Source organism: Sebastes umbrosus, chromosome 2 (assembly GCF_015220745.1).
Source record: "Sebastes umbrosus isolate fSebUmb1 chromosome 2, fSebUmb1.pri, whole genome shotgun sequence".
Lineage (NCBI taxonomy): Eukaryota > Metazoa > Chordata > Actinopteri > Perciformes > Sebastidae > Sebastes > Sebastes umbrosus.
In genome coordinates, this window is record NC_051270.1 from 18,694,789 (window position 1) to 18,721,318 (window position 26,530).

Consider the following 26,530-nt stretch of genomic DNA (forward strand, 5'->3'; position numbering starts at 1 on the left):
ATGCAATGACAATGACGCCCTCCCTGTGTAGCCACCCTTATTTGCTGTTCTCTGCGTGAGCTGGTTGGATGCCACTTTACACCCCGTTCCTCCCTGTGAGGACAGAGCAGGGAGGATCAGAGAACTATTTTTGGACTGTGAGATAATGGCCATGAATAAGAAATAGAGATGGAGATAATTTCTCTGCTCTGTCATGGCCCTTCTTGCAAAGAACATCACTCGCATCTACACTGTTTTGTTTTTTCAGCTGAGATAAAAATATGATACAACTGAAGAAAAGCATATCAAAGGAACACTGACATTTTGGGAAATATGCTTGTTTGCTATCTCAGTCAGAGAAGAACAATAATACTCTATCCAGTATAGAGTACAGTATAGAGATGTCTGAGGTATATTTAGCCTAGCTTGACACGAATACTAAAATTAAAGGGAACAGTTAGCCACTGTCAAAAGTTAAAAATACACTTTCAAACAACTCAAATTGTTGTATTAAATGTTAGCCAGCAAGCCAGGCAGTGATAGAGCCATAAGACAGATTTGTTCATAGTTAAGGCCCCGACACACCAAGCCGACAGTCGATCGTTGGACAATTTAGGGCTGTCGGTGTCGCCTTAGTTTTTGCAGTGTGTCCCGCACCATTGACTCTAGTCTGTCCGTGTCTGAGGTTTTTCGGCCGATTCATCATGTTGAATTGGCAGCGGAGCTCTTCGGTGAGAGAAATCACTCTGATTGGCTGTTCAGCAAAAACGAAACAGTGCACGAGAAGAGAAACGGAAGTGATGAAAGCAAGCAAATGAGTAAAGTCAAGACGGCAAACTTAGTAGGCTCTTCTCATTTTTCATCTTCATCTCATCTGATCGTTCCAACACACAGATATTTTCACAACGACCACTTTGAATGAAGCTGAGTGAGAGTGGTGTGGAAATGGTCGGCAAATGCCGCTATATTTCATGTACGTATCATAACAACGGCTTATATCTGCCGTCCTTGGCCTTCCGGTTTTTCTCTTTGAATGACAAATACAGACGACCGCGACCTGCTGGTGTGGAGAGTTATTTCCTCTCAAGCAGGCGCAGAACGTACGTGGTAGTTGGCCAATGGCTGTACTCTTTGAGGTGCGTTCAAGTGCAACTTTTCAGCCAAGACACCTGCGACATGAGGCATCGCAATGATCAGCCTTCATTGCCGTTAGGTCTTCGATGTTGGTTCTGTGTGTCTGCGCCTTTAGGACAGTGTGCAAAACTGGCGTCCTTACTATGAGGAGAGTACTATTGACATACTTGGCGGCGCTGTATTTACTTTTTAATATTTTTTTTGCATCTTTAATCTTGTGTAAGCCTATTTCTGTTGTTCCAAAGCAACTGGAGACACACTAGCAGAACTTCATGAACTAAAATTTTCAATTGACATTATGAATAGTGAAGACATAAAAATGCAACCTTGGTTAAAGAAACATGTTTGAATGTTTATCCATTTCCTGATTATAAGAGGAGTTCTTCTGAACCTCTTGGTCAACCATTTCTGTGCACCGGTACACTGTGTGTTTTGGGATCTCGCCATGCATCATGTTTATGTTGGTTCTACTAACATAACATTGCCTTGTGCCTCAGCCTCTTTGTGGATGAGAGACAGACAAACAAAGAGGGAGAAAAAGAAGAGATGGATGGAAGAAGGGAAGCAGCTGTTTGAGGTGAAGGAGTGAACAGTTGAACTTGTTGACCAGGAAAGACTTGTTTTCATTGGTCAGAGGAGCCTGTCCACAAAGTGGAAGCTTTAGGCTGTGAGGAGAAAAAATGGCAACCAAATCGTACCATTGCTCTTGCCTGTTTGGGTTTTATACTGTGATTGTTGCTGAATATCATACCTGCAGTGTGGGCGGGTTATACTTGGCACAGTGGTGTGCCCCGTGCTGGGCCTGCTGTTACTGCTGCGCTCAGCATTGTGCATTAGGGTTTGTTGGTGATGGTTTCCATTAAAGACAAGCCAGCAGCCAATGCAGAGTTTGTTATTCTCAGTCAGGCCTTGTTCTGTAGTGACCTCACCTAAACCAAATGTTACATATAGCACCGTGTCAGCCGAAAGCTATTAAATAAAATCATTAAAAGCACAAGTTGTTGAAAAAACTATTATTTTAACCATTTTCAACTTAATGAGCATCTCTAAAATGATGGTATACAGTGACAGAAAGGTTGAAACTCTAAACTAAAAGTGAAGTGGGGAATGTTTTGAAAAGAGCGTCTGGCAACGCTGCTAGCAGGCGCAGAAAGCTCTTTGAAGATGTGTCTTTTCCCCCCTCTGCTGCCTCTGGACGTGTTTTTCACCGATAACACATGAGGCTCTATGGAAACCTTTGAACACATTGATAATGTAGACAACTCTTGTCTCACTCAGTCATTCATTTCCAACCTTTGAACAGCGCAGGAGTATCAGTCAACACACCTAATGTGCACCCTTTTGTCTTGTGATTGAGGAAAAACATGTTCCGCTTACACACAAAGATCTATTTGCAGCACATTAAAGCATTAGAAACTGATTCACTGCATTTAATGGATGGTAAAAGTAGATTGATGTTGTGCTAGTACACGGTCTTGTTGAATGCTCTATTCGGATTGGTCAATTACAGCATTCTACGGTCTGTTATTTCTTTATAGCCGACATACAGTATACAGATGACATGTATAACAGACTGTTGCTATGGAGGACCATTTTGTGTCAAATTATTGATTTCTTAAGTAAGTAGCTGTGTAATAAGCGGGAAAATGTACAGCGTACACGCGATGCATCACCCTGTCAGGGTTTTATTTTGCAATGATGACCCGCTCGCTGCACATTATCCCTTACTTAATGCACCCCTAGTTGTTGCATAAAGTATCACAAATTTGAGAGAGAAGTCCATAATAAACCTGATATTTAGCATATACCGGCAAACATCCATCATGTTCATAAATGAATCTAGGGCTTACCCGAATGCTTTGAAGCTTCGACTGTTGCCATGGTTACTGACCACCAAATCAGTATTTGAATGCTTCGTTTCTTTCATTTATGTTTTTTTAATATATATAAGTATGTAATAATAACATCTAAAGTCCAAAATAGCCCATGAAATAAGGTATAAATCCACAACAATATTCATTATTCATAATCAACATGAATTATTATTAGTTATTCTTAGACGTATATCACTGTTTGTTGTGTGTAAAGGTGTGAGCTATGAGGCATCTGGTCATTGAGTATGATAATTGCAGTTTTGTCTGTGTGTTAAACTTGACCTATTATGTTATTCCACAAGTTATCTAAAAGGTGCATTTGTCTATGAGTTTGTGCCTGATCAGGTGACATTTATTATCTAAACCCACTTGTTCCTGTTAAGTGTTACATGGAGCAGGAGTCCATCCATGCGCGGCGGGATACTAGTCCACCATCTTGCTCATCTTTTTGTTGTACCTGTCCATCCCTCCCAAGCTCTCGCACATGGCAGCGAACAGTCACGAGGCTCCTGCTCCTGTAGCATTCAGTGGCCCCTCAGCTTGTACTTCATATCCTCAAGTTGGAAAAATAGATTTGGTTTCACAGGAGGGCCGTGAGGCTTGAGTTGCGTTGATTAGGACGTGCAACTATGGCAACATGGACTCACCCTCCCCCCAAACCAAAGAGAGGGGGACCTGCTGCTTTCTGTCTGGCTCTCTTTATTTCACTCTGTGACTTAACATGATGTTGCACTGCTGTTGTGCATTCAGCAGGGAAATTTAAGGGAAAGAACAAAAGCATGTTAAGAAAATAACACCGTGGAACCATCCTCAGTGTGTCCAGAAGCACTTTGCATAATATTTGGGGCAATCTGACAATGAAATGAAAGAATGTTTCAATCCCTTCCTTTTCTTGGTCTCCATCTTGGTTAATTTCCTGTAAATACTGTAGATCTGTTATAGGTTTTATTTCTGTGACTACCTAAGCTTATACTGGCATCATTATTTTTAATTTTTTAGTATTTCCTCCAGGTTGTTTATTTGAAAACAGCCCAGGGCAATCTTAAAAATGTTGTCTATCATGAGGATAAGAATACTGTATCCCTGACAAGGTCTCAGTAGGGACCCGTTTAGAAGGCTTATTTTTACTTGAAGAAATAGGGAAGGATTGTTAATAAAAGCTAATTATTGAGGTCTGTATAGAAGCTCTTATCCGGTGCGTCTTGAAATGACGGAGCCAGCAGGCTGTCAAACTCAGAAGTTGAATAGGAGCTGTTGATGGACTTGTGCATTGGCTGTTGCAGGGGGCAAGACTGTCAGGTTTTGGTTACACAGTAGTCTCTAACTACTAGACCAACTCGATGATGCCTTGTTGTGCTGCTCAAGTTGTACTGATCAGCTTTAGTGTGTATTCCTGTATTAAGGCCCCAACACACCAGGTCGGTCGTTGGACAGTTTAGGGCCATCGGTGAGTGTCTGTCAGTCTAGTTTTTGCGGTGTTTCCCGCACCGTTGGCTCTAGTGAGAAAGCCAACCAACGACTAAAGTCAAGAGGACAAACACAGAAGGCTCTTATTATTTTTCGGAAGAAACAAATCCCCGGCACTCACAGATAAAGATCATTTTTTGGTTTATTCTGGGCAATCAAACGTAAACGAACACGTTTCAGCTATAAGCCGTCATCAGCTGAAACGCGTTCAGAACATACGTGGTATGGCTGTTGGCTGTAGTCTTTGCGGTGTGTTCGGGTGCAACTTTTTAGCTAAGACACAGGAGATGTGAGGCGACGCAATGGTCAGCCCTCGACGCCGCCGCCAGTTCTGTGATGTCGGTTTGGTGTGTCTGGGCTTTTAGCCTTGTGTCCGCATGAATGCAATGGTGTGTTGATATGTGGCTTCTCTCTCCTTACTCCTCCAGGGAAAACCTGTTCCTTATAAATAGGACATGCCTGTGAGGCTGAAATGGTTGGCATAACTGCCTGGTTGGTTTTCTGCTGCTATGTTTCCTACTGCGCCAGCTGTTGCGCGCATTTGTTTGGACCATGTGAGGAATAAGTCTAAAACTTATTTTAGCAGGTCTTAAATTTGCCGTTGCTATCCATATGTCCCACACCATTCGGTCCCATATGGCTCCAAAGACGTCATAGAGCCGTTGTCTGCTGGATCCTTTTAGATACGTGCGGTATGAAAGCTCAGGATGGCCTTAGTTGGTATGTCCGGCTTTCTGAAATGGCAATCGTAGTCACTTGAGGTAATTGTCTTGAAATCTTATCCATGTCGTTCTTTAGATTATTTCAATCCTTTGGATTCTGTCATGTTGGTAAATAGTTTGCTGAGGGTATATCTGGTGTATATGCTGAACGGAAGTGAAATGGCATCCGTTAGTCACTCATGTTTCTCTCACTCATGAGTTATTTTGAGCAATGCTATCATCTATGTAGGCAAGAAGGGCATGATTACTATTTAAATACTTATCATAGCATGATCTCAATATATTTGTATTGATACAATTATTAAAATTATAAACAACATTGTTGATTTATCCACTAGCTCTCTTGTTGTATGCATAAAATAAGGGAAAATGTTGCTAGGTCTCAACATACATCCCTCATCATTTGAGCCAATTCACAGGGTTGGTTTCCCCCATTATCTGATAGGTATGTACTGTTGGTCTGAGTGCTAGATAGTCTTTGAGTCATTGTGTCTTACTGATTTCAATGAGCTTGGAGGCGACTCCTGTACAGTATCGCAGAAAAGAGCTCAGGCCACATCATGCTGTCAATGCACTGTCACAGTTTCTAGGCTTTGTGGTGTCTTAAACACTGAGTTCTTGACAGTTGTCAACATGTCTTACCTTTATTAGTGCTGACAGGTCAGCGTCACCACTGTGACATGGTGTTACAGTGCCATTATGGAGTTACTTGAATTGACAGTGAGCCAGCACATAGGCAAAGAGGTAGTGGCCGTGCTTCTTATTTCCTATCAGCCTAGAGCGGATACAACAGCATGTCAAAGCTCTGATACCGGGCCTGGCTGACCTGCTAACCCACTGACTCAGCCTGTTGACGCTTGGCGAGGCGACTCTCACGCACAACGCTGACTTGTGACTACAAGTCACTTGGCACCGATACACATGTACATGTACCACAAATTCCCATGTGACTCGCCATCAGCAGGAATTCCGCAACATTAACTAATAATGGATATTTATTTGCTCAAGACATGAGCGCCAGCCTACAAAGCCAAAGAGCAATACATGCATCAGTAGTGAAATTGAGAAAAAATGGATATCGATGTAGTTGGATCGTAGGAATGTAAATCGATACATTGATGTAGTAGATGAATCGTTACACCCCTAGCACTAGTATATCACTGTTCAATGTTTTCATTTTACATGTTATTATTGTGTGACCTTAGACTAACAGTTGTGTGTTTTGTCTGTTCCACAGGGCTCCAGAGATTATTTTGGGATTGCCGTTTGGTGAAGCCATAGACATGTGGTCCCTTGGCTGTGTGATAGCTGAACTTTTTCTGGGCTGGCCCCTGTACCCCGGGGCCCTGGAGTACGACCAGGTAAACAACCATCTTCTCACCACCACCACCACCACTCACTTTTTAGCTGCCATAGGCCCTTGGTTCATCATTTTTTGGGGAGTTCAATCTCTCCTGCTATCCTCTCCTTTCTGTTTTATATGCAACTTACTTCTAGTCCCAACTTCCATGACTCAGTCTCTCCTCTCTGTACCATCTCCACATGGAAACTGGTTTCCTCTGGCTCAGTGGGCCTTCCCTCTATTCATAGGTTTTACCCTTTCTACAGCCTTTTCTCCCATAGGTCACCCCCCCATGACCACACTGCCCATGTGGCTGTCTAAGTAGTATAACACCCTCTGTTTCCACCCAACCAGTTATTTTCCTGGTCTCCTCTCTGTCCCTCTTTTCTTCTTTTTCTCCTCTGTTTTCCATTATTCCCTACACTTAACAATCAAGGCAACCCACAGAGGAATGGGTTCAGTGTGTTCTTTTTGACTTTGCGTTTAATCCAGCTTTTTTATTACAGACTTGCCTCAGGTTACTGACTCAGACGTGGCTCCCACTGTTGAGGTTTGCGGGACATGTGATCCATGGCCACTTTAGTGTAAATCTCCCAAAAGACGTGTTACAAAGATTCAGTTGGGAAGAGAAGCTGACAAAGCCTTAAAAAGGCAGACCGGGACGTTCAGCAGCAGAGTTTAAGACAGATGGCTTGAAGCTAGGACAAGAATACAACATTGTCACAGTGTGTACAGTAGGAAAAATCTGTTATTTTAATCCGTGTGAGATCCAGGGCTAACGCCGTTTTAAGGGTGCTGAAGGGATTTTCTGTATGAGGGTGACATGGATAGGAGGGAGAGGAAACTTTTGGGAAAGAAAAACTTTTGTGCATAATTACACACGGAAAGAAAGACGGTGATGGATTGTTTGAATGAAGGAAGAGACTGAGGGTTCAAGTGACTTTACAGTAACAAATTAGTGCAGTATTTACTGCTTCCTTGGTGACGTACGTACCCTGAGGATTGCATCAGCTGGCGTCTGTGACAGTGAGCAGAAAGGCATATTATTGTGATTGATGGTATGTCTATTAGGAGCTGTTGGATGTCTGCCCCTCTCCGCGTAGCCCTGACAGTGTCTTCCCAGGACTAGACTGATCTGGGCTTATGTTGAGCTGCTTTCCCTCTGCCCTGGAGTCCTATCTACTCAAAGCCTGCCAACAGGGCCTCAGTCAGATCCTGCTGTGTCCCATGCAGCACCCTACATTACAGCACTCAGCCCTGCTGCACGCTGCACTCAAACCAAAGTATTTTTATGGCCAGGCATCATTTTTCACTCTCCCCAGGACTGAGACAAGAGAGATAACTCAACACCTCCGAAAGAGATTTGACTTGAGCGCAGCACCACCAGTCTAAATATGATGAATCTGTTTTTGCAGGAGCCAGTCAGCATGTCGCAAGGCTTGCTCTAGAGATATCTGGGGGGAGCCTCCTTAATTTAGTAAGGGACTGCTTGGAGCTGATGGGGTTGACGAGGGTGGATGGGATAACGCTGGCATAGATAATGAGTGTGAGAGACAATTAAATAAAAGCAAGTTAACAGGTGAGAAGGAACCTGTGGATTGAAGTACTTATCAGATAGAGATCAGAACCTACTGTATGTAAACGGGGGACTGAATTTGTAAATAGAGTGTAAACAACACGGATGGTGAATTGCGGTAGAGGGCGTGAGTAATCTATAGAGAGAAAGCAAGAGTTCGTAGCATTAGATTTCAGCGTGTTTGATCTTGCACCTCTCATGTTACCGTCTATTGTTTGCCAATTAAAATATCTGCAGTGAATTTTAAGCTCTGGATGTTCTCTGGGATGACTCAACTTACCACCCCGGCCCGTTTTAGCAGAATGGTTATGTAGTAGAGTCGGAAGCCCACCCTGGAGGATCCCTGTTTTTGCCCCCTGTGCCTTTGAGAGACTGAATCCATGTTCTGTGACTGAACTATGCTTTGACACCCACCCCACATGGGAAATACTGTCTCTCTTTGCCATGCGGCCCACTGGCAGGCAGGGTTCTCAATTTGGTCATGGAATGGGCAAAGCAGCCCGGTGCTGAGCATGCAGGGTTTCCACCACATAGACTTTATTTGGGTGGGAAACCAATGCACAATCCACAATCACACTAATCCCAAAATTGAAAACCAAATACCTACCAACTAACGGACATCTGATTAGTCAAATATTCGGGTCCAGTCCTACACAAGTTCTATTCTTTCAAATTAATCATCAGTTATTATGGTTTTTAAAGTATTTCAGAGAAATTGAATAGCTTCAAGAACACAAACTCATACTTGTCCGCCCATCCTCTGTCTCTCATAGTCATTCACAGCTCTATCAGTGACAGAAAAACGTGATGTCAAATGACGTAGAATTACTTTTAGAAGTCAAATGATTTAGCTGAAGCAAAGCACCATCCTTTCTATTCAGACATGTTTGATGTTAAAAATGTGTATGGTAAAAAAAAAAAATAGCTGCTCCAACATGATTTGATATAAATGGACATCCTTGTAGGGCTGCTCGATTATGGCAAAAATCATAATCACGATTATTTTGGTCAATATTGAGATCAAGATTATCGAACACGTTGGGTTGCAAAATACATCTCTAGGATAAATAAGGATAAATCATAAACACATTAGTTATAGATATTATTTGTGATGAAATGGCAAAATAATCCCCCACAAAGCATGATAAACGAGACTGGGACTGTGTTTCCAGACGGGCCGGAAAGTTTTGCCAACATCGCCGCACAGAGGAGAGTCCGCCCCGGTTGGCAGTCGTGCCGGGAGCAGGAGGCTCTGTCCCTCCCCACAGCGAGAGAGGCCACAGCGAGCAATAAGCGGTGAGGTCCGGGCGACGGGTGCTATAAAGCACCACTTTCACCCCGAGCCTTTCCAAGCCGACCTAGAGCCAGTCGCTGCAGACCACGGTGGAAATGCAGCCGGCGAGGGCCAGCCAGCGCCGGGTAGCATCCGTCACTGACCCACCGTGCGGGGCGAAATGAAAGCAGTGCGCTGGATTTATAACTCAAGACAAAACGAGAGCGTCATTGCAAAAAGGAATGCGACACAATAATCGTTTTATGTCTTGTTCTCGTTTTCATAATCGACGGAAGCCACAGTCATAATTGAAATTGAAATTTGATTAATTGCACAGCCCTACATCCTTGGTTTTTTCTAGCATCAAACCAGCAGTTTGTGGATATTACTTTCTAGCTTTACACCATTTCAGAGTGCATCTGCAATCATAAATTGGCTTCTACAAGCAAAACAAGACTTTGAAGTGAGTTTGAAGACATATATTTATATATTACGTAACAGAACTTCAAAATAGAAAGCTTGTAATTTTGTATCTCCTAAAATAAATAGCCAACTGACTGTATGCCAGTAAACAGCTCAGCAGCTGACTGCTGGTGTGAGGTGTCGTCCAGGGGCCACAGGGTGATCTGGCTGGAGCTGACTGAGTGGTTGCCACCCCCTTCGTCCCCCTTTTCTTCTTCTTATCTTTCTGCGAGGGGTCTTGTTCCATGCCACACAGCATATTGTATTTATAACTCGGACTCCTCCTCCTCCCTTCCTCCCCTCTCCTTACCTCATCCCCCAGTCACACCATCTTTTACTTCACTAGTAGAGCACGAGGCTCTCACCTCTTTGATGTGACAAACCTCACGATTCAGCATCATCATGTCTCGTTATGAGTGGCTATGATTAGCCCAGATGCTTTAGTCTTGGGTATGACTCCATTTCTCATACATCTATCTTTATGCCGTCTTTAACACCCACTGTCTCTTTCTTAGGCACTGTGGTGCAATCATGGGGGTCAGAGCACAATATTGCAGAAACCAAAATTATGTGTTTGTTTTTTCCTTTGGGGCTTGACCTCGCTGGCAACCTGGAGGATCTGTAAGAATAAGAGGATGTAGGCAGGGTCAGTGGAAGCAAAAAGGATTTGGGTTAGTGGGGGTTGGAAAGCGGCAAGGCTCCAGAAGGAATTTTCCTGTTTGTAAACTGGTACAAGCTGCTATATCCCAATGTCCAAAAAATGTGGAAGAGATTCATTGTACACCGGGGAGGTAGGAGGATGTGGGTACATTAGTCTAAGCTGTGATGTACTTTTATTTATTGCAGTGAGTGATATCATTGAAATGCATTTTTTATGGCGTGTATTGTTTTATCTGGACCGCCATAAAATAAATGGTGCCTGTGCTTCCTGTCTGCTCTGCAGCAGGCCCGGGCTTGTTAGATAGTTGTTTTGTGGCGCTTTAGCTTTGCACCAGTGATCTCACTGGTTTGTGAGATCTCTGCAGAGACACGCCTTCCAGGAAAAATAAGGGTTTTCCCGTCACAAGAATTTTCCCACCCACACACACACACACACTGGCTGTGTTGTTTTTGTGAGTCTGTTTCTGTTTATATGATGATGCTGAACTACAGCACCTACAGCTATATCATGGACATGAAATGAGGGGAATTTAGTCAGTGTACTTTCAGGGGAATCTTTGTTGGAATTGACTGTCAGTAATCCTTGACTACGTTATGAATAGTGAATGTGAAAGAATGCGATTTTTGGTGACGTAAATCAGAATGTACTGGGAAATTAATGACTGAAGGAAAGAGCAAATCCAAAAGGGAGGAATGGACAGTGACATAAAGTGTTTTATGATATTTGGATGTTAGTGTGCCTTTGAGATAAGCGAGGTGATCTCCCCCATCCCATCTAAATGTCTTCTTAGCAGACGACATTCATCAAGCATGCTGACAGAATCCCAATGAATGCATTGGTTGGTCATAAACTCATCTAATAGCCAAACTAACATAGCCTAGGTCCCACCCACACAAACACAGACACATTGCAGTATTTGCACCTCAGCAACAGACTGATACAAGCCTGCTGCTTAAGCATCACATTGGCCAGGAGGAGCAACTTGAAGATCAACACATGAGTAGCTTCCGACAAAAACATTGTGTGCTGCAGTGTGCTGACTTGACTATGAGTTGCCGCAAACTGCATCTGATTATCGTAAAGTGGGCATGTCTGTAAAGGGGAGACTCGTGGGTACCCATAGAACGCATTTGTATACACATATCTTGAGGTCAGAGGTCAAGGGACCCTTTGGAAATGGCTAAGACAGTTTATCCTCGCCAAAATTTAGCGTAAGTTTGGAGCAATATTTAACCTAATGCTGGCTAGTTCCAGCTAGTATGAGATGGATGGTACCAATGTATTTCTTAGGTTTTCTAGTTTCATATGATACCAGTATCTTCACTCCAGCTTTAAAACTGAGCCCGCTACAACCTCCGAAAAATCGGTTGGGTTAATGCGTTAAAGAAATTAGGGCTGTTAAAGCAAATTTGCGTTAACACGTTATTATTGCGTTAACTTTGACAGTCCTACTTTTTAGATGTGAGGTGCCTCATGGAACTCACTCACAAACTCACTCATTCACATTTAGCAGGCTGGAAAACTTCATATAATTAAAGGGGTGAGGACATGTTTGTCTGCCTTGCATCTAGATTTGTGTATTTCAAAGAGAAGTTGAGATCTCTGCTCCATTTGAATGTGTCCAGTGACTCCTTCATGATCCTCCCCATTCTCCCAATGTGTGGCTCTTTGCTTCTGAGCAGCGCCGGAACTCTAATGGTCGTTGTCCTTTACACTCCGGTGTGATTGACGTCAGCCAGGCTTCTCACCGGTCTCCTCTCATAAACCTGTGCGTGACACTCTTTGCCCCTCAGCGTCTGACTGACGAGCATCATTACCCAGCAAAGCATTTGGCATTGAGACTGTAGGAACCTTGTTATGAAAGTGTACATGAAAAGACCCTGACACCTGTCAGAGATCAAAAACACACGCTACAGTCAGTACAAGGGTCTTATTTGGGTCTAGCCATTTGTCAGGAATGTGCCATATTCAAGGTCTCTGCAGCTGTCGTCACTATGTACACATCCACACACGCAGTTACTTTAACTCTGAGGGACTTAGTGTGACGTCGCCGTGAGTTACCTTGTAAAAGATCAGTACATAAAAGAGTACAGTCAGTGTAAAGTGCTCCAGTGACGTGTTTTCGGAGAGAGTGTGTGGATGATGGAGAAATGAACAGTAACAGTGGAAAAACAGCATTCATTGTTGAAAGGACATGTTTAGAATAAAGACAAATGTTGATAATTTAATATAAAATGGTATAACTTAAACCAATGAAAATTGCTTTTTCTTTAGCTACAAGATATATTTCTTCTTCTGTTGATATTATTTTTTCCTTTTTTCTTCCTCGCTTCCCTCCTTATCTCCAACAGGTTCGCTACATCTCTCAGACACAAGGTGTGCCAGGGGAACATTTATTGAATGCGGGGACAAAGACAGCGCGGTTCTTTCACAGAGAGTCCGACTCACCTTATACAGCATGGAGAATAAAGGTGAGGAGTATTTACACACCTGCAAAATATGGCAAACTGGCTTATTCCCATTTTATTCCAAACCACTACCCTTGTTTTGCTTCACTAAAAGCTGTTTGTGAAAGTCATAGGTCAGCTCTAACTCAGTCAACAAATATTTTCGTCCTCCCTCTGGGCAAACAAAGACTGCAGTTCCAACTAAAGAAGCAATGATAGCTTTGCGGAAAGAAAGATGATTAAGCCAAAGAAAATATGAAACTCACAGTCACATTGCTCCACATCCTGTGAATCTGCTTAGAATTCTACAATGACATTTTTCTGAGGAAGAGGCAATAGAGACAGAGCGCAATGCGTCATCCTCTGAAAACCATGCCCACCTGAAACGTTTACAAAATGCCTGCAGCTAATTAAAAACATACGATTTCTGCATGTCAAAGGATTATTTTAGCACTCTGTCGACAAGGAGTGAAGTTGATGTGGACAAGTTAGCTATTCGCGAGCTAATGTTAGCTATGTGTTATCAAGTTACTGTAGTTAGCTTGCAGTATGACTTGTAAGCATAATACTGCATAGCTTTCTGATGTATCCACATTCCACAAGTTGCATACTGTCAAATGCTTTAGCTTAACTTACAGGTAGTTACAGATAAATATGGTTGGCCTAAAACTGACATTTGGACAAAATGCTTGCTGCACATGTAACGTTAGGCGTATTCAGTGTAGGGATCCCACAGTTTTCCCATTCTTCCTGCTGATGCCTCACGTTTTATTGACTGTATCCTCAGTTTTTCAGTTCGGCAGCTTATAAAACATTTGTTCTGGGTTCTTTACCATGTTGGTAATGCATCCAACCACAAAGCAGCTTTTAGGCATTTCTGTCAAGACATGACAAGGAAGCACCTTCTTGCAATACAGAGTCAATGGAGAGCAATGAATTGTTTTCCCCTCCGGTGTGGGCAGGTCTTAATTGTGATCTGTCTCTATGCAATTTGGGAGCACGAGTCATGGGAATACTCACCCTGTCTCCCTACTTTGGAATATGAAATTGTGAATATGCAGGTTTTTCCAATTTTTCTTACATAGCATGAATGAACAAGTTTATAGCAACATAAAACTATTAAAATCATAACATAACTGAGCACTGCAAATGCTTTGCTGAATTCAGTGCTTGTGGCCTCACTAAACATTTTTTCTTTCTGTAGTCAACAGATGAGCATGAGACGGAGACGGGGATGAAATCAAAGGAAGCCAGGAAGTACATCTTCAGCTGTTTGGATGACATAGCGCACGTATGTTCAGCTGCTCGGACCACAAATGTACCTAACAGGACTTCAGAGGAAGTTCAACATCAAATGTTGTTTAGAGGATGTAGGCTACTGTGTCTTTACCAGAGGAAGTACACCCACAGCTGTCTGAACAGAATACACATCTTATTTCTGGGAAAGAAAAGAGCACCTCTAAGCTTAACTTCCCTTCAGTTAAATGCTAAACACAAATTAAAAAAAATGAAGCTTCAGGTTTCACTCACTATACTCTGTTAAAATACACCGCGGGTGGAAATTCCCCAGGCAACCATCAATGCTAGATTCTTGAGAATTCATGTTCATGACGAATTGCTTATCTTTCCTAGGAAATTGCCATCAAAACATCCTTTGATTCATCATACACAGAGCGTACTGTTCTTTCAATATGTAATTCTGTTGATGAACAGTTGTTTTGACCACTAGTTTTAACAGTAAAATGTTTGTCTTCCAGGTGAACTTGGTGATGAATCTGGAAGGTAGTGACTTATTGGCGGAGAAGACAGACCGTCGGGAGTTTGTGGGCCTGCTGAAGAACATGTTGTTGATTGATGCAGAAGAGAGGATTACCCCTGCCGAAGCTCTCAGCCACCCCTTTGTGACGATGCAACACCTGCTCGACTTTCCCCATAGCAACCAGTGAGTCCACTTAACCTCAGATTTTCAGACATGTTGTCATTTTGACCTTTCTCCACAACTTCAACTCTCTCTCTGTGTCACTCCTCTTTGCCTGTAGTGTGAAGTCATGTTTCCACATCATGGATGTTTGCTGGACTCGTCCCAGTGCATACGAGGCGGCCAACAGAAACAAAGGGCCTTTCATCAGACCTGTGACCACAACCGCCGCTGCCTCCGTCAACCACCCATTCAGCAAGATTACCGGTGTCCACGCTCAAGTAAGTCGTTCAGGATGTGTTTGCATCGTGATCTGTGTGGTGGGGGGTGTTAATACATGTATACACAGTAATCTTTAAATGAGGGAATTAAAACATTTCACAACTAGAAGGGAGCTTGAAGAGCGCAGACCTCCGCCAAGGTCAATCCGCTCAAAAATTGAATGGGTTCCTTGGCCCACGCTATACCCTTAAAAAGTTAAAAATTGGTCCTTTAGTTTTCCTGTAATCCTGTTGACAAACAGACAAACAAACCAAACTGAAAACAACAAAGGAACCAACCAATAAGTTGGTATCTGTGATCTCTGTGTGTGTGTGTACATACATAGACACACATACACAATTTTCTTGTTTCCTGAACTGGAAATTGAGGAAAATATCTCAATATCTGAGTGATGGAATAATCACAGATGGTGTGGGTCATTGACATGCAATGTGTTGTTCTGTTCATCTGCTCCTGTGAAGACTGATCATGTAGACAATTTCCTCGCCTTTATTGCTTTCGTGTATGCCGACTCGCCCCGTCTTATTGCGTCCTAGCACCGCTGTCATGGCAACAAAATCACGTCATGTTTCTGAGGTCATGGCAACGGTGCAAATCAGCGTTGTTGCTGAGGAAAAAAAGGAGCTGACCCTTTTTTTGGATCTTTATAATGCAAAACATCTCAAAGTCTATGCAAAAAGCCACTACTCTGAGGATGAAATGTGAAAGGATGACCAATGGTGATGACATATGTGTACACAGACACAAGGATAATATTATATCTCTCATTCCTATTCAGAATTGAAACCTGATGAAAGATTAACTGGTCACACTCTATGCAATAAAACTGCTCAGCTATAAATGTCTGTTTCCATGGAGCAGTATAGTAAATGGTAAATCTTTCTTCTTCAGAAGAATTTAACAAGAACATGTGGTGGCTTTTTTAGTATTTTCCTCTGAAAGGCTGCTTTGTGTTTACTATCATGTGTATGGGGTGGGGGGGGGGGGGGGTTGGGCTACATGCAGAAGCTGTAACAGAACAATATAGGCCTAGTTCTCGTTATTCAATAAATGTGATTATAGCCAGGCACGAGAGCAGCCTGAGTAGTGAAGCAGAGGCACATGCTTAACTGTTCTTTGTTTAGCCCTCAGGCCTGTCTCAAACAGTAAGTTCAACATTGTGTGACGACCTTTTAGTCATCCAACTATTTAAATGAATCTAACCTCGGTGAGCCTGGTAAATTGGTTAATCAGATTATTAGCGTGTTCATATAAAAAAAAGAGTCCAATCATATGTAATATCAGCAAATCACAAGCAGCATTTTAATGAGATGAAAGTATTGATCAAGACATATTTTCTTTTGCCTAATGGATCCCTTTAAGCACAGTGGCTCCAGTTTTTCCAGGGAGTTGATTAGTAAGCAAGTTGGCCTTGGATATAGTTTGATTCAGTACCCTGAACTTCCTCTGGAATAGATCAGCCATGTGTTCGAGGTTATGATGGTGATCTACCACAGATTAGCCAAGTGAGCAACTGTTTTTCAACCGAAATGCCAGGGTTATGCCTAAAAGAAGCTGACTAACCCACTAATCTCTCAGTACAGGCCCCCTGGCTCTGTCTGGCTGAAATACAGACCACTCTTGACAGGGGTGTCGCCATCTACTGGCTCTTTAATGCTATTGTTGATCATTGTAATACCTCAGAAGTCCAATCATATCCCTTTTTTCCTTTTTTTTAGGGATTAGCCCAATCTGCTACATCAGTGATGCACCCTGGGATATCACTGCAGACAGGAAGTGGTCAGTTTGGATGCAACGATTCATTTCAGCAGGCACTCATTCTATGTCCCCAAACCATTCAAGGTAGCTAAATCTTTATTTCACTTGTTGATTATTCTTTGTGGTTAGTTAGACTTAATTTCTTAAAGTCAAATATTTCCTGTCCATTGTCCCTGCAGGAATCCCCACCAACACGGCTAAACCAACAGGCTACTCTGTTCGAATGGAGGCCTCTGTGCCTCTTGTCACTCAAGCACCCTCCATCCAGCCCATACAAATCAGACCTGGAGTCATCACACAGGTAAGGGCGTAGCAAGGATAGGAATGATGGTAATAGAGGTGAAAGAACATAGGCTGAGATGGAGGGACAGCTTAGCTTCATTAGTAAGTGCAGACGAGGTGAACGTATTGATAGGTATATTAATTTAAAGGTATGGTTGGTGATCTTGAGAAACTAGAAAGAATATACTTGATTTTTAAAAATGATCCAACCGGAAAACCGAGCCCAGTCTTGCCAACTCTTTTCTGATAAAAGTAGCACTAGCTCCAATAGTCCCTAAATCCAGCTAGAAAGTCCCCAAGTCTCCAACTCCGACAGTCCGTCCCTTCAGGCGTCCCTCCAAAGCCACTCCCTCACAGTTATCATTACGAACATAAACATATCATAATGAAAGTGAACGGCAAACATGAGTGCACGGGCAGAGAGCACGCAGGCAGACAGGCAGGTAATCCGTCTAATCATTGCATTCGGGCTGAACAAAATGATTAGACGGGTTTATTACAGTCCTGTGACAGCCACAGATACCAGATTGTTTTTCTCTTTTTTTTCAGAGCATTTGATTCATTGATTGTTGTCGGAATGTAACGAGAATTTCAACAAATATAACAAAAATGTTTTAAAATCTTTACCAACCTTGCATTATAATATGTTTTATTCTAAGTCATTTCGAATGACAAAAAAACACAAATGCAAAGACTCTCATTTACGTGCGTGTGTGTGTGTGTGTTAATGAAGTTGGAAGTTTATGTTTGATGCGCAAGAAAACTACGAGATGTAACGGTTTTGCTTCTCTGATTTCCAACAGGCCTGGTCCAACCGTGCACAGCAGATTTTGGTGCCCACTTGGCAGCAGGTGACATCAGTGCCCCCACCACCAACCAGTATGGCGTCTGACTCTGTGGCAGGTTCACAAAGATTGGGTGACTGGGGGTAAGCAATTTGTGTGTCTGTTTCTGGTAGTTACAGCACAATATTCATATCCGTTCTTAATATGTTCCTTACAGTTCCAATATGTAGTATTATCTAAGGCAGTATGTATTAGTGCTTTATTGCCATTAGTTGCTATGCACACCCTTGGGAATGGCTGTACTGCTCTGATACAGCACGCCTGCTCCCCTGAATATTAATGATCGATGAGTCATACATGTCCCTTGGGACCAGTGACTGAGAGCATTTTGTTAGTAATAGTGCTAAAGGCTTTTGGCTCAATTTGCAATGTTCTGTTTCCCTTAACGCAGGAAAGTGCGTCCCCATGGTAACCATTACAGTTCCATGATTGCACACTCGCAGCCATTCTTAACCAACCAAATGACCATGTCCACCCACCACCAGCCAATCAACATAGGCATTGCACATGTGGTGTGGCCACAGCCAGCTGCCAACAAGAGGGCCAAACCTTGTGTGAACAGGTATGGCACGTGAGTATCGCCTTTTGCAAATAAGGGCGCTTTCACAAAAGAACATTTAGTCCGTTTTAATCTAACTATGGTGCGTTTTTATTGGGCAATTGTGAACTCAGTAATTGTGCACTGGTGCGAACCAAAACAACCGGTCTGAGACCGCTTGCGAAAGGTGGTCTCGGACCGTTTCCAAGCGAACCAAAACACAGGCTGCCTGTGCGGTCATTTGTTGAGATGGACACAGGTAAACGACAGGTTAACATGAGTGGGAGAGGACTGACCTGGACATCTGCAGAAGTCCGATGTTTGCTTGACATCTGGGCCGAAGAGAACATACAGAATTTGCTAAATAAAATCCACAAAAATAGTGACGTTTATAAAGTAATTCGAGGTAAACTGGAGGAGATGGGATTTGTGTGTACAGTAGATCAGTGCTGAGTCAAAGTGAAAACACTTCAACAGCAATGTATTAAAGTCCACAATTCCCTGTATGGAATTGGCAGTAAATATGTTTTTTATTTGGTCCGCTTTCATTTGTGCACTGTGAAACAAACCAAAAATATCAATTTCTTTCTAATTTGGACCAGCCAAACGGACTATAGCATGTGAAAGCGAACTACAACACAGATATATACACTAAAACAGGTTCTTCCTTTCTGAAAGTAACTTGTTTTCTTCTATAGGGGCAGCAACTTCTCCCAAAACACAAACGTCCAAAATTTAGCATGCCAGTCCCCAAAGATGGCCGACACAGCGAAGAATGTGCAGCAAGTAGAAGCCAGATGCCCAGAGGAAGGGCGTACTGCCGGAGAGGAGCGAGGAACAGAGCAAGTGGAGGAGGATGATTTGAACTGCTGTAAAGTGGAGCCGGACTGTGAGGAACTTTCAGTTTCGCAGGAGCAGCGGCAGGCCATGGTGATCTCTGATCTAGTTAGCCCGACTGTTAGCGTCATCAGTATCAGCAGCGACGAAGAGGAGAGCGCGCAGAGACACATGGGGGAGTGAGTACTGACCATCAGGTTTGATATTTCTAAATTGGTTCTAAAAATGTTGTGTCTTATTGTATTTGTCTCTGTTTGCACACAGGTGTAAGGGTAGTGCAGATTGTGAGGCGTGTCAGAGCACCGTCAGTATGGAGAGAGTCTGCTCCCTCAGCAGTCCAGACAGCACGCTCAGCACCAGCTCTTCAGCCTCAGCCCAGTCCAGCACCTCACCCTGCAAACACCCCAACAGGTACGGTCAATGCAACCGATTCAAACAAAGAATCCTACAAATGTTTTTTTCCTGGTTGTACATTAGCCGTAAACTCCTTCCTCATTGGTTACCCTCTTGCAGTATGTCAGACGATGAACAGGAGAGTGGTTGTGACACAGTGGACAGCTCGCCTGCCTCGGACGCCTCTGGCCATAGCAACAGTCCCTTCACACAGCGACGCTTCATCGCCGACGGCAACCAGAACTGCGAGCCCCGCATTGCGTGCGTTGCCCCGGAGACCGAGCCCAGCAGGCCGACAGTTCGTACCGTTGTGGTGCCTCCAATGAGGGTGCAGAACAACAACTACTACCCTGCTGCCTGTGAAACATATGGCAACACAGGTAAAACTGGACATATGATGAAATCCATTCAGTATGTTCCTTATTTAAGTCTGACTTTGAGGTGACCTAATAATGCTTATTAGATATTAAGTCTACAGGCTGAAAACGTGCCTTGATATACTTAGGAACTGCTGAACGTGACCTGTGTGGCCTCTGTATTAGACCCAGACACCTTTTTTTTTTCTGCACACTCAGCTGCTTTGTGTGTGAAGTACACTCTGATGGTGTTATCCACTCAGAAGACTAGCAAGTTCATGAGTAGGTCATGCTAGCTCAGAGATCCAGTCACCACTGCTGCTGTCTGCTCCACAGGTCACATGGCCTGGGATTACGCTGTCTTTGTAGACCACAGAGGTTCTCACAGGTGATTATGGGTGACCTGCTCTGTGAAGTATCTGCTCTCATCTCTGGAGTGGATATTTGTTTGCTGTCATCAGTCTTTTACTCTGGCTCCAGACTGACTCTGAGTGCCTCTCTATCTGTGTGGTTCTGCACTTTTTAAAGCTACATAAGACATGCGTAAATTGCCCCACAATGAATAATGTCCTGAATAAAATGTTCAAAACATGGATGTCAAGCAGAGAACACATTTTCTGGCTGTCATAAACAAATAAATGCTTGATGAATGTTTCTTTCTGGTGTTAAAGTGGAGTGACGCATGCAATATGTAGGCTTTATTAACAGCTGGGATATCGCTGTCTTTCACAGCAACTGACTACATTTAAAACCTCTTCATAGGTGTTTTAAAGTGGAGGGTTCAACTGTAAATCCTCAGAAAAAATCATGCAGAGCCTTTCATGTCAACCCTCAATCTATTGCAACTAAAGCCCCACATAAAAGGGCACAGCTTGATATTCTCGTGCTACCAGGTGTATTTATAGCTGATGGTCTGACCCCACTATAAGCTCCATGAGCAAGCTTAGTTACCATCACCTCCCAGATCCCCCCAAACATATCTATTTATAATCCCCTAGATCATATTAAGAGGACAGATGCCACTATTTTTAAAGGTCTGGACCTGATCAAACAGCTGAAATCACTGATAAGCCTACAAAGTCACAAATGTTGTCATTTCTGCAGTTGTATCCAGTCCCCGGTTGCTTCCTCTCTGCCTGCCCTTACTTACATTGTGATATTGATAGCGGGACACCAAATTGTCTGCATTAACACGTCATCTCCATCTCTCTGTGTCTCTTCGTCCGTCCCTCTCTACGTGACCTCCTACCTCGGTCTTAGAGTATTCATGCCAGTCCATAAGGCGAGGCATTCCTGGGCGGCATCATCACCACTCCACTCCCCTCCTCAACCGGCCGCAGAAGATCAACCCTGCATTCCAGCCCCATCAACAGCAGCCTATCGGCTTTGGGCAGGTGAGACCATGCATTACGCAATCACAAACACATATACACAAGAGTAAGTAAACATACACAGGGTTCCCATGCGTCTTGGAAAACAGGTATATTGTGTCCATTACTCCATCCCATGTTAGAAACTCTGATATGATTGTGACACAAAATGTTCTGTAAAAGTCCTGTAAAAGGATCTCTAGAAAAGATTGGGAACCCTGATACACAACTTTTTATATTTCATGCCTTAAGGGTTGTTGGCTGCAGAGAGAAATTGGGGACATTTGGCCCCATTGATGAATCACAATACAGAGTATAAGCATTTGTATGGCCAAAGAGAAATTATGTTTATCGAAGATGGCAAAATCTATTTCATTTTCATAAGAAAACAGATTGCCGGGGTAAAAGCACTAATGTACCACCTCGGTTTAATCACTGGCAGAGGTAATGCTTTGGACAGGGTGTCCCACTGAACACAACTGGCAGTATTTGCTTGTGGGAAGTCTCATTTTATAACCTATCAAATCATTGTAGCCTGCATCTGCCCTGAAATGTGAAGAAGTGAAGAAGTTAGCAAATTCTACCAGAGAGTGCAAGTTCTAAAGTGGATGTGACTACACTCTGTACATTTAGGTGATAAAAAGCACATTTGAATTGCAAATATGTCCTTTTTTATAGCAGAGCGGGAGCCAAGAGCACACTTCATACTGTAAATGGATTTTAATTCATCTGCCACAGTAGCTTTTGTCGCTAACACATCAGCCAGCTCCGCTCAGAATTACTCACAGCTGGCGGTTGAACATTTCCAACTGTGTTTAAGGGTGAAGGCATTTCACTGCTAATACTGCTTACTTAGTGGATTGTCAGTAAGACAAAGGGAATGAATAGAATATTTTAATCTTATACACACACAGTAAGATGAGGTGAATGTCAGGATTGGTAACGACTAGGGCTGTCAATCGATTGAAATATTAAATCGCGATTATTGGCATGATTGTCTATAGTTAATCGCAATGTCGCAAATTAATTGCATATTTTTTATCCGTTCATAATGTACCTCAAAGAGAGATTTGTCAAGTATTTCATGCTCTTATCAACATGGGAGTGGGCAAATATGCTTGTTTTATGTAAATGTATGTCTTTATTTATCATTGGAAAATCAATTAACAACACAAAACAATGACAAATATTGTTCAGAAACCCTCACAGGTACTGCATTTAGCATACAAAACATGCTCAAATCATAGCATTGCAAACTCAAGCCCAACAGGCAACAACAGCTGTCAGTGTGCTGACTTGACTATAACTTGCCTCAAACTGCATGTGATTATCATAAAGTAGGCATGTCTGTAAAGGGGAGACTCGTGGGTACCCAAAGAACCCATTTTCACCCCTTTGAAAATGGCCATGACAGTTTTTCCTCGCCAAAATTTAGCGCAAGTTCGGAGCGTTATTTAACCTCCTTTGTGACAAGATGGTACCAATGGATCCATAGGTTTTCTAGTTTCATGTGATACCAGCATCTTCACTCTAGCTTTAAAATTGAGCACATTTCAACCTCCGAAAGATCAATTGCGTTAATGTGTTAAAGAAAGGCGTAAAAACAAATTTGCATTAACGTGTTATTATTATGCCCGAGTCATGACATTGACATGTAAAAATGTGGAAACGGCAGCATCTAGTTGCTCGTAAAGACAAACTCTGTCGATGAAGATGGTGAATCTGATTAGCGGGTATTCTCTCTCTCTCAGGTGCAGCATTTCGGTTCCTGCCATCAGGAATGGAACGGCAACTTTACCCACCGGAGACCACAGGCCTATATCCCTCCCACCATGCATGGGCACACATTCACCCTGTCCCACAACAGCCCAAACCACACCGCGGGCCCCCACCCCCACCTTGGGGGCCACCCGCACACCCAGCCCACCTTACTGTCCTACCCCTCGGCTGGTCCTCTGGTCACGGCTGCCCCCGTGGCCCACCTCCTGGCTTCCCCCGTAGCCTCCCGCCCCGTCCTCCAGCCCACCTACAGCATCTCCCACCCGGCAGGCATCGTGCATCAGGTCACAATGGGCATCAACCCCCGGCTGCTGCCCTCCCCCACCTTGCACCCCCAGGGCCAATTCAAGCCCCTCTTTCCCCCGCACTCCTACATTGCCTCGCCCGCCTACGCCAGTTTCCCTCTCAGCCCCACCAAAATAAACCAGTACCCTTACATCTGAGCATGGCTGCCCAGGTACCCTTTATACCACCTGAGGGCTAAGTGAGCAGGGCGAAATCTATCTTAAAACCAGAAAACATGGTTTTCATTTCCTAAACCATGGCACAACCACAGAGAAAGCAAGCTATTTTTTGAATCATGTAGACTTGGGTGTAATTGAACTTCAAGCTTTAAAAAAAAAAAAAAAGAGTTCCAATGGTTGGAGATGATTTGGGCAAATATAAAGAAGGAAATAATGTATGAATGATTGAATGAAAGAATGAATGAGTAGTTAAACTCACACTTAATGTGTTTTTTGCACATTTGATATATATCTTTGCATTGGATCTTCTACGAATACTCCTCAAAACAGGTAAAATAATTGGGGTGGTGTTGAATAGTTAGACTTTGCACCCCTGATCCCAGCTATTTTTCTATATTGCCTTCTTACGTGTGCAAGACACATCCATATTTGTAAAGCCATCCCAGTCTCTAGCTCTAGATCGACAGATGCACACGTCGTCCACAGTGTATGTTGTACTGCGTTTGAAGTATTTGTACCTTTTCGGTGTCTTTTGGTGTTAGCAATGTCAAGTCAATTAACCGATTTATATAGGGTTGTTCCTCACGCTGCATGTGGTCTTGCATGAGCAAAAATGTAAACGGAAAGATGCATAGACGTTGCTCTTATTGTTTGTGTCACAAGACTCGCTGCATTGTATAACTGTCCCCAGCCATAGTGCCTTACATATTTGAGGTTGTTAATGTTACTACTTATATATGACTATATACATGAATATTAATGTACTGGACTGCAGCACTTGAAATTCCAATCAGTCAATGCATCCTATGTGTGAGTATATATATGCACACGTGTATATGTCCATGCATAGCCTGCATGGATGTGATGTATCGCGGATAGCGGTGCTTATCTTTTTGGAGTCGGTGTATATTTCAGTGTGTAGTGAGTTACTTTTTTCTGTTCTTTCAAGAAGAACAGCATGCTTTGCTGTTGCGAATGCTTACTGTTTCATTAAAAAAAACGTTCGTTTTTTTTCCGTTCTCCCTTTTCCCCCGAATGAACTAGTGTACAAAGTGCAAGTACTGAGTATTGCTTAATATTTGATAATCACTTTCTATTTAGTGAAACTATTATTACGAAACAGTATTTGTACTGTTTGATGAAACTGCAATACAATCTAAATAGTCGTTGATTCGTTTTTTCTTTTTCGTCTTTTCATTTTGAGTGTTTTCACTTTGTTTCTTAGATGTTTAGAAGTGTGGTGGGCATGGCTTTGATTAGGTAAGGAGAAAAAAATGCAAAATTAATTCACGGTATGGGATTTTCTAAGCCTGAGCAAACCATGCAGTATTCGATATACACACATATATGGACATATATTATAGAGCTAGACTATTTAGTACAGATGCTTGATAAGGTGTGAGTTAATTGTGTGCAATTCTCTCATTTATGCATGTGTGACAAAGTTAACTTTTTCCCTTTACATTATACCATTTGTTAAAGGCTTAAGGCTTATCGGTGTCGACTGCTTATTTTATACATTCCGTCAGGGAGGATATATACATATATATATATATGATGGTAGCACCAGTCTATATATATGTAGATATGCTGTGTGTGCATTTTATCTGTTCATTTTACTAGTTATGTGTGTATTTTTTTTGTCTTTTATTTTCAAATGAAGTTGCTTGTGCAGCACCAAAGACTGTAATTCATTTCCTGAGCAAGGTAGCTATTCTGTTTGCATAGACCTCAGTTATACTGTAGTTGTAGAATGGGGTTAAATTAAAACAAACAAAAAAAATTGTATTTAAAAAAAACAAAAACAAAAAAAACGGCAGAGGTTTTGTCTAGCTTATTGGGCAATTAATAAGTCGTATCATTTCTTTCTTGAATGTATCATAGATAAGCTGCTACATGATGATTGCCACTTCGATAGCTGTGAAATTAGGTGATTTCTCTGAGTTTAAACCTAGCGTTGCTATTTTTGTATAGGTCCCTAATTATCTGAAATAGAAGTGGTTTTGATTTTTGTGTTTTGCGTTCATATTTGGAGTGTCATTGTAACTACTGTATTGCTGATGATGAACATTAGTTGCATTTGTTGTTTCTCGGGGTGTGTGTTTTTGCATCAGTATTTTATCCTTATTAACCTTTCGGGCTCATCACTGCATATAAATGATGTATCGATGTAACTTAATTTTTTGTATGTTTTCATATTGACGTTTTGTACACATCTAAAGCTGTAGCTTGCAGGATTGATTTAACTTTTTCATTGTGTGTATATACGGTATACTAGCAGTACTCTGTTGTGTGTTACAGGAGCACTGTGAGATGCCAGAAAAACAAAATTCATTATGTTCATTGAAAAGCTTCTGTAATGTTTCCACCGACTACACACTCGCCACTAAGCACTCATACAAGGTAGTCAGGCTTGTAAGGGTTTGGGGGGTGATTAGACTGTGTGTCCAAAATTAAATTCAGCCCAGTGTTTCTGTTCCAAAATAATGTTGTTCTACTGTTTCAAATTGATTTGAACAAATATTTATTGCAACCTTTTTTTAACTGTTCAATGTTATATCTGGCTAGAGTTTCACAGTTTGTTGTTCTAAACTGCCTTGTGTTCGGATCGCTCTCCCCTTTATGAGTGTCTCATATCAAAAAATGATGTTTTGTCCACAACAGAATTGTGGCCATTGTTATGTGTTCCTTATCGAAATTGAGACAGTGTGAGCAGCACTGTGTATGTGCCTTGAGCTTCAGAAAAGTGAGAATTCAAGAAGGTGATTCTT

The 26,530-nt window shown here is 42.5% G+C and overlaps 1 protein-coding gene across 4 annotated transcripts in view; it reads left to right on the forward strand.

Moving 5' to 3' along the window:
• The window catches only part of hipk3b (homeodomain interacting protein kinase 3b), a 44,228-nt gene extending 18,666 nt beyond the window's left edge, over window positions 1-25,562 (forward strand). Inside the window, exons 3-17 of one of the 4 annotated variants that reach the window (XM_037756859.1) lie at window positions 6,414-6,537; window positions 12,842-12,961; window positions 14,142-14,228; window positions 14,695-14,879; window positions 14,977-15,136; window positions 16,856-16,979; window positions 17,075-17,196; window positions 17,981-18,105; window positions 18,414-18,593; window positions 19,259-19,576; window positions 19,662-19,808; window positions 19,911-20,170; window positions 20,483-20,534; window positions 21,407-21,540; window positions 23,268-25,562. In XM_037756859.1, coding sequence (XP_037612787.1) covers window positions 6,414-6,537; window positions 12,842-12,961; window positions 14,142-14,228; window positions 14,695-14,879; window positions 14,977-15,136; window positions 16,856-16,979; window positions 17,075-17,196; window positions 17,981-18,105; window positions 18,414-18,593; window positions 19,259-19,576; window positions 19,662-19,808; window positions 19,911-20,170; window positions 20,483-20,534; window positions 21,407-21,540; window positions 23,268-23,779 — 2,650 coding nt within the window. In that variant the 3' untranslated portion in view covers window positions 23,780-25,562. The remainder of the gene's footprint in view (window positions 1-6,413; window positions 6,538-12,841; window positions 12,962-14,141; window positions 14,229-14,694; window positions 14,880-14,976; window positions 15,137-16,855; window positions 16,980-17,074; window positions 17,197-17,980; window positions 18,106-18,413; window positions 18,594-19,258; window positions 19,577-19,661; window positions 19,809-19,910; window positions 20,171-20,482; window positions 20,535-21,406; window positions 21,541-23,267) is intronic. The other 3 variants (XM_037756868.1, XM_037756879.1, XM_037756889.1) reach the window with 3 other exon arrangements.
• The last annotated feature ends 968 nt before the right edge of the window (window positions 25,563-26,530 follow it).